The sequence below is a fragment of the Ailuropoda melanoleuca genome, chromosome 11 (assembly GCF_002007445.2).
Source record: "Ailuropoda melanoleuca isolate Jingjing chromosome 11, ASM200744v2, whole genome shotgun sequence".
Classification (NCBI taxonomy): domain Eukaryota; kingdom Metazoa; phylum Chordata; class Mammalia; order Carnivora; family Ursidae; genus Ailuropoda; species Ailuropoda melanoleuca.
In genome coordinates this window covers 90,561,380-90,569,152 of record NC_048228.1, presented here as the reverse complement: position 1 = coordinate 90,569,152, position 7,773 = coordinate 90,561,380, and the positions used below count along the sequence as shown (strand labels likewise).

General features: G+C 45.5%; 1 protein-coding gene across 1 annotated transcript in view; it reads right to left on the bottom strand.

Annotated features, from left to right (window-relative positions):
- Positions 1 to 741: 741 nt before the first annotated feature.
- The window catches only part of SEL1L3 (SEL1L family member 3), a 104,947-nt gene continuing 97,915 nt past the window's right edge, over positions 742 to 7,773 (bottom strand). The window contains exon 24 of the mRNA XM_034671995.1: positions 742 to 1,868. Within this exon, the coding sequence (XP_034527886.1) occupies positions 1,729 to 1,868 (140 nt within the window). The 3' untranslated portion in view covers positions 742 to 1,728. The remainder of the gene's footprint in view (positions 1,869 to 7,773) is intronic.

Genomic DNA, 7,773 nt, shown 5'->3' with positions numbered 1-7,773 from the left:
TAACTTTTTTTAAAGATTTTATTTTTAAGTAATCTCTACACCCAACAATCCCCAAAGGGATTGAACTTACAACCCTGAGATCAAGAGTTACCTGCTCTACCAACTGTGCCAGCCAGACGCCCCTCAGAATTTTCTTTCTAATAAAAATAACAACCAACCATGTTCAAGACACTGTTTTGGGGGTTTTACCTATATTATCTCATTTAAGCCACGTGGAAAGTCAGGAGAGGTGGATTTTATGACCCTTATTTTATAAACAGTAATCCAAGACTCAGAGGGTTAATCACTCACCCAAGGTTATTGAGCTAGAAAGTTACAGAATCAGAATTTGAATCCAGGGTCATGGGACTCTAAAGTCTGGCTCTCTGGCAAGCAGGGAAGACAGCCCTTGGTAAAACAAGAACAGTCTACACGCACACAGAGGAGAAAGATCATGGCCTGCAGACGTCACCCCGTATATGGTATAAATACAGTCCCAGCATAGCCAGAAGCCCTAAAATGATGTCTGGTCCCATGCAAACATCACAGAGGCCAGACTGAGCGTGGGATCCCTGGAGAGGAGCCGCCTTCCACCTTCATATCTGTAAACGTCGTAAGTTACCAGAAATAATCCCTCTCATCAGGAGGACTCTTCTTTTTTTTTTTTTTTTTTTTGCCCCCTCCAGGAGCATGCACGGACCTTGGGACTTTGTATAAGGACAACAGTAACTACAGAAAAGAAAGCAAGCCACGTCCCAGGAGTCAACCGTATAAAAATAATTTTTATTTACTACTGTAAATAAAGTAGTGCAAAGAGTAGTCTGGACCCACAATAGTGCATTACTGATCTATTTACTACGGACAGTCTGCTCTTCCTCTTCCTCTCTCTTCCTTTCTCTCTCTGTCTCACACACACACATACACGCGCCCTTACACAAACTCAGGCAGGCGTAAGGGGTAGGGATGGAACTATGAGCTAAAGGCTTATTTCCTGCATATTCCACTGCCGCCAGTCTATTCTAATGGGTAATTCATGGAGAAGACTACAGTTAAATACTAAGAATTTTCTAAATGTTATTTTATGGATTCAATTGAAAAGGAAATGATACCCAACAATGTCATTAAATGATCCGGAAGCACGACCCTAGAAAAAGTCAAGGAGAAGAATGTAAACCCATTTACAAAGCCGTCTCCTTCCCCGCATTTCCAGCCACAAATGATTTCTTTCAAGGTGCCTTAGAACTGCTGGGTCTTGGAAGTCAAATTGAAATCTGCCTTTTGGACGTGGAGGAGCAGGGCTGTGGTCAACACACATCCCGAAAGATTCTCTAACGGGTGGAGAGGTCACAGTTTTCTGTTCTTTAATGAAAGGGAACGAACGAGGGGCTAAGATTCTTAAAATACATCTCAGGGTATAAGGAGTCAGATATGCCAGCGGGCAAACTATGACCCCCCCATACACACGGTCACTAGGGATGGACTCAGCAGTGACCCAGTCAACCTCCCCGACACACCCCTGTAATCAGGATGTTCCTTGTATTTTGTCTGAGAACCTTTGGTTTACCCACTGCCTGCTCTGGGTACTTCCTTGTAATTGGATTAAAAAAAAAGAAAGACACCAAGTGCAAAATTCGCATCCAGTTGACAAGACATGTAAGGTGTTTATCAGCGTTATGCCCTAGCCCCCGCTTTCCAATACCAGCTGCTGACGGGCTTCTCTCTCAGCGGGACAGACCTGGAGCCCACAGTTCACTCTCCAGGCTCTGCGTTGTTAGGGACTGTGGGCTGGTCCTGAGCGGAGGCATCTGCAGCTGGAGTCACAGCTGGACTTGCGGTGGGAGCCGTGGGGTCTGCGGAGGCCCGGGCTGGTGTCGGATGGGAACCGCTGGCTGTAGAGACACAGGGACACATTCAGGTGCTGAATGTGCAAACCAGTGCGTGCAAGACACACAACCGCACCCAGCCCCTCGCAAGCCAGGGCAGATGCATCTGGTCCAGTGGCCCTGACACCAATTAATAAGTAACTCCACACCCATTATCTAGGTTCCTTGGACTTTGGTGTCCCCTCCTATAAAATGGCAGATTGGGATGGACATGCAAAGATCTCTGATGGTTCTGATATCTTGGGATTCCAAGTTCTACGTTTATGCTGTGACTTCTAGGCAAATATTTGCATTGAAAGAAAGAAAGAAAGAAAGAAAGAAAGAAAGAAAGAAAAGAAGAAAGAAAAGAAGAAAGAAAGAAAGAAAGAGAAAGAAAGAAAAAGAAAGAAATAAAGAAAAGAAAGAAAGAAAGAAAGAAAGAAAGAAAGAAAGAAAGAAAGAAAAGAAGGAAAGGACAGACGAACAACTCTCTGGTCTATGTCTCCCGCGGTCATCTCTTTTTCTCTCATGGTGTTGACGCAATGCAAGCCATGAATTATACCAGTCCATCAGAAAGGAGTGTTTGTTTTATTCACATTCTTATTCCCATTGGATGAAGTATCAAATTTGGTTTAAATTATGTTATTTAAATAAATGCGTATAAGTCTTGAAAATCATAATTATTCGGTTTAATTATTTATCAATCTACCTTTAGTAAGAAGGTTGAACCACCATAAATATTAGGGAAGCTTCTAAAGTTTTGTACTTTATGTCGGTGGTTTTCAAAGAGGGTGATTTTGGTTCCCGGGGCACACCTGGCAATGTCGGTAGGCGTTTTCAGTGGTCACAGCTGGAGGGCAGGTTGCTGCTGGTGGATCGTAGGTAGAGGCCGGGGATGCTGTGAAGCATCCTACGACACAGGGGATAACCTGCCTACACCCAGAACGATCCAGCTCCAGGTATCGGTACGGCTGAGGCGGGCATACCCTGCTTTCTGGACTGAGGCTGAGACGTATCCTGGTTCATCAGATTGTGGGATCTGGAAACTGGCCACTCTCCGTTATCAGTATGTGATACTGGATTGGACAAATCCCCTGTCTCCTTCTGCCTTTAAAAAATGGGGAAAATAGAAGTATCTACACCCACGCTCAACTGTTGTAAGGATTAAATGAGTTAATGTATACAAAGTGCCCAGAAGAGCGTCTGGCCCGTGCAGGTCCTCCACAAATGTGAGCCATCGGTACTGGCGATAGTCTGTTTCACCCCGGAAATGTGCTTTAGGATTTATGAATTTCAGGGACATGGCTTGCAGGACTGATGAAAGAGTTAGTTGGTGCATCTGAGTCTGGGGTCTCTCCAGCTCTTTAAGGCCCCTGGAGCTTCTGAAAACAGCAGAAACTCTGAAGCAAGAGAAACAGCAAAGCTTTGAAGCCAGGAGTCACATGACTCTGCCATTTACCAAATAAGTGATCTTAGGCCAGTTCTTCAACCTCTCTGAGCTGCGGTCCCTTCATCTGTGATATGGGGACAGCAGTTTGCAGACAAGCGTGACATTTGGCTCAGACAGTGGCCAGCGTTTGTGCAAACAATTGTTAGCTTGTCTTTGAGCAGGGATCTTAATCAAGCTCGGCAGTCCCTGAGTCTTAGACAATTTTCAGTAGGTGGAACCATTTTTAAAGGTTCCCAGGGTCCATCCTGCAATGTATCAACTTTAAGAAGATGACACCACATTGACAATCTGATTTCTCGATAAACTCTTCGAGAGTTCCAGCTCTGTGAGGCCATTCCGGGGACTTCAGGAACGAGCTCCGAAGCCCCTTGCTTTTCTGGATATGGAATTTCCTAGGAAGCCCTTCCAACAGCTACCATATATTTTCTGGATCCAGAGACAGTTTTGAAAGAACAGCAAAGACAATGATGGCGGTTGGTGGGACGGGGAGGAACCAGGGTATTGTATAACGACGTGAAGTTTCTAGGTTCAAGCCATCACTCTGGTGGGTGATCTAACCACGGCAGGAAGGATGAAGCCCAGTGCCATGGTACAAAGACCATTGGCTGGAGTCAGGAAACAGGGTCTGGGCGAGTCTCATTTATCGGCTACTAACAGGTGACTTTGGGGTGGGTACTGAGCGGCAGACATTTCAGTCCTAAAATGCTTGAATCTCACAGGTCTTGGATCGGATGATATCCAAGACCCCCTTGGGCCCTAAGATTTATCTTTCTGGTGATCTCTGAGGAAGTTCACAAAATACTAAGGCATGCATTTTTTTTTTTTTCCTTTTCAAGCTCTGGGAGAAAAAAAACAGTTTAAATCACCATGGTAACAAGATAAATCAGCAATCAGTTTTCTGATTAAAACAAAAACGTGCCAATGTGTAAATGTAGAAGGAATGCATAATTAGCATTGCCACCATTTAAATCTTCTTGTAAGAATACAATAAAAATGCTTGATGTTTCTACAGTAAATTTGTTATTATCCACGTGAGAACGCCCCCCTTCCATCAGGGGGTTTGCAATCACTGGACGAGCCTCCCACGGCCCATCATCATTTTAAAGTGGCCTCTTTGTCTCTGCTCACCTGAAATGCGTGCTAATTTGATTACCAGACTGGAATCAAGGTAACCAGGAAAATAAGTGTGCTGTTTCAAAAATGATAGAGTATATTCCAGAGCCAGATCGGAGGGATTTTTGTATTACTTGCCGCTTGGGGGACCATTTTCTGTACATGAGTGAGAATAATCAGAAGCTGGCCCTGAGTGGGGTAGCCAGGGTTTGGCAGACTGCAGCCCACTGCCCAAATGGGGCTCACTGCCTGTTTTCGGATGGCTTGCAGTCTAAGAATGGTTTCTCCATTTTTAAATGGTTGAACAGAAATCAAGAGAGGAATAATATTTTTTGACAGGTGAAAAACATAGGAGATTCAGATTTTCACATCCGTAGTAAAGTTTTATTGGAAACGAGCCATGCCCACTCGTTTTCATGTACTGTCAATGGCCGCTTGGCCCTATAATGAAAGCCGAGCAGTTGAGATGACTCTCAAAGCCCCAAATGTTTATTATCTGGCCCTTTGCAGAAAAGGTTTGTCAATCCCCTACGGTGGGCCATCGCGGGAAAAAGGTCTGCTTGCCAGTTGACCAGATGGGAACATAAAAGAAAAGAATATGAGGGAATATACTGGGTCAGGCCTGAGATAGTAGAATGTTTGCAAAGATGGAGCCCATGGGGGTGAGGTGGGGGTGGGCTGGGAAGGGGAAACCTTGGAAATCCTGTGTAATCAATAAGATCTAGCCTACTTCACCTGGGCCTCTAGATCTAGCAGGACCCCAGGCCAAGTATAAGATTCATGTCATTTAAATATTTCTCATGAGTAAAGCTACTGGGTCAGCGCCAAGGGTAATGAGAAAAGTGAAATCTCGCCATTAAACAGCTCTGACTTGAAGGCTGCTACTTTTTTCCATGAACGCCACTTTCTGACATTTCACTGTAAGTTTAGTAGCAACCTCATTAAGTGGAAATGTAGAGGACAGGAAAAGAGAAACGGTGTAATTAATCTTGTTCATATCATCCTACTCGTTTTCAAAGAACACTGGGCTAACCACTTGAGCAGACAGAGTAAGTTGGCTTCAATTCCGGCTGTTTTGAATGGAACGACATCGGTTTAAGAGGTTACCTCGTCGTACCCAGGAGCTGCTGGTTTGCCAGGTCTCACTCTATGCTGTGCATTCTACCGAGACATCAAGTTTCCAGTAATACTGGTAAGGTCAGACTCTCTCTGGAAGGGTACCCTCCGTTTTGTCCCTCTGTCCTATCTTTACCCTTCTTCAGGCAGCCAGCCAACCTCCATGCTTTCTCGGTCTCCGGGGGGACTTTTGGCTGGGCAGAAATGGAATCGGTTCTAGACACACTTTGCTTTGGGAATTTTTTGTGTGTGTATTTTTCCCAAAAGCCTGAGTCCATTAAGGCAATTATGCTTGGCGGGCCTGACAGGGGAGAGGTGGAGCACTTCAGAGACTCAGCGAGGTGGGGTAAGGAGTGTCTGGAACCTGGGAAACTGGCTGAGCCTGGCTGTGGGTTGTACCGGTGGCCACTGAGCCCTTATCTTGACCCCTCGGCAATCTCAGAGAGGAAGTGTGGGGAGGAAACAGTGCACAGCAAAGCTGGTGGGACTCTTGGTGATCAGAAGCTGCAAAGCCAGTGGGCTTGGAGGGACAGAGGAGGCCCAGGGCAGTGTGCCGTCTGCTCTCAGACTGGTGACTATGTGAGTGGTCCTAGACCCAGAGACCCTTGCGCTCCCCTGGGAGGCCTCGGCCTCAAGAAAGACTGAGCTGCCTGGTGGAATGCAAGCCAGGCGAAAAAATAAGTTCCCTTAAAAGGAAACAAGAGACGTGTGATATTTTCATATATTTGTTTTGGTTCTCTTGAGAGTCTGGTGAATATCTTTTAAAAAAGAGTTCGATGTCTGATAAAGAGTCTAACAACATCGAAAAACCCATGAGGCTCTGGGAATTGTGTCTGTTACTGAGATGACCCAAGCTAGGTACTTGCAGGCGCTACTTGGTGTCAGCATGCTTTATTGCAAGGGGAATGCCCCCAGGGTAGTATTCCTGGGAGCTACCAGCTACCGTTTGTTGAGTTCTAAGCACTTTACACCCTGTTATCTGGTTATTTGCTTCTCTCCACTGCAAGGGGAAGTAGGTGTACCGCTACTGCTGCTATTTTACAGAAAGGGAAACTGAAGCACGGACGGGCTCCCCCCTTGCCCAAGGTCACGCAGTGAGTAGCAGGGCCAGAACCTTAGTAGCCTTGCGAACACGGGACAATTTAGTGTGGCAAACGCGGTGGAGTGCGGACCATATATCACAGGACACAGAAACTCAGGAGGAAAATGAAGGTAGTTGGAGCCGAAAGCAAAATGGATGGACAGCTCAATCTAAAAGTTTGACCATAAATCACTAATTTTTAAAAACAACTGACCAGAAAAATGCAAATCTCGAAATGACAAAGATCCCTAACTTAGAGCAGAATCCTTCCACAAGGCTACTTAGGGGAGGCTGCTAACTTTCAAATTTTGTCCCTCTTAACTGTCTGAACTCAGCACCCAGACTTCCTTCCTGTGCCTGCTTCACACCAGCATCCGCTAGAGGGCGCCACCCCCACGGGGCGGTCAGGAGACCTCAGGCACCAACCAGGTTCAGGGCAAGGCACCAGTTGTGCCAACTTGGCCCTCTGAGCGGCCTTCTCGCCTGCTCCTCTGTGCCTATCTGGCCCCCGCCCCATGGCCTAATCACTGACACAGTACCTTCCTATTTCAAAGATTTTTTAAAAAATTTATTCATTGGAGAAAGAGAGAGAGAGCAAGAACAGAGAGAGGGAGAGAGAGAAGCGGATGCCCCACCGAGCAGGAAGCCCCACTCAGGGCTCGATCCCAGGACTGCAGGATCATGACCTGAGCCAAAGGCAGACACTTAACCGACTGAGCCACCCAGCGCCCCCTCCTTCAAAGTTATTGGCAAATTTGCACTTAATGTGGAGGATTTTAAAAATATGAAAGTAATTTACTATGTATTTTAACTCGACACTCATTCTAACAGGGCTGGTAGGCACCACTTAGGGTACATTTTGGAAGTAATGCAGAGACTTTTTTTTCTTTTTTCTTCTAGACCCTTCCTACTCAAAGTGTGGTCCATGGAACCACAGTGTGGACATCACCTCAAATCTTGTTAAAAATGTGCAATTCCAGAGCCAACCCTGGACCTATTGAATCAGATCTGCATTAAATAAGATCCTGGGGTGATTCATGTGCACGTTACAGTAAGGAGTATGGGGCTAGAATTTACATATTGAAATACTTGTCATTTTATTATAATTCATTTCTTTTTATTTCTCCTTTATATTGCTGTTAGGGCATTACTTTTAAAAATATGTGTGTAGG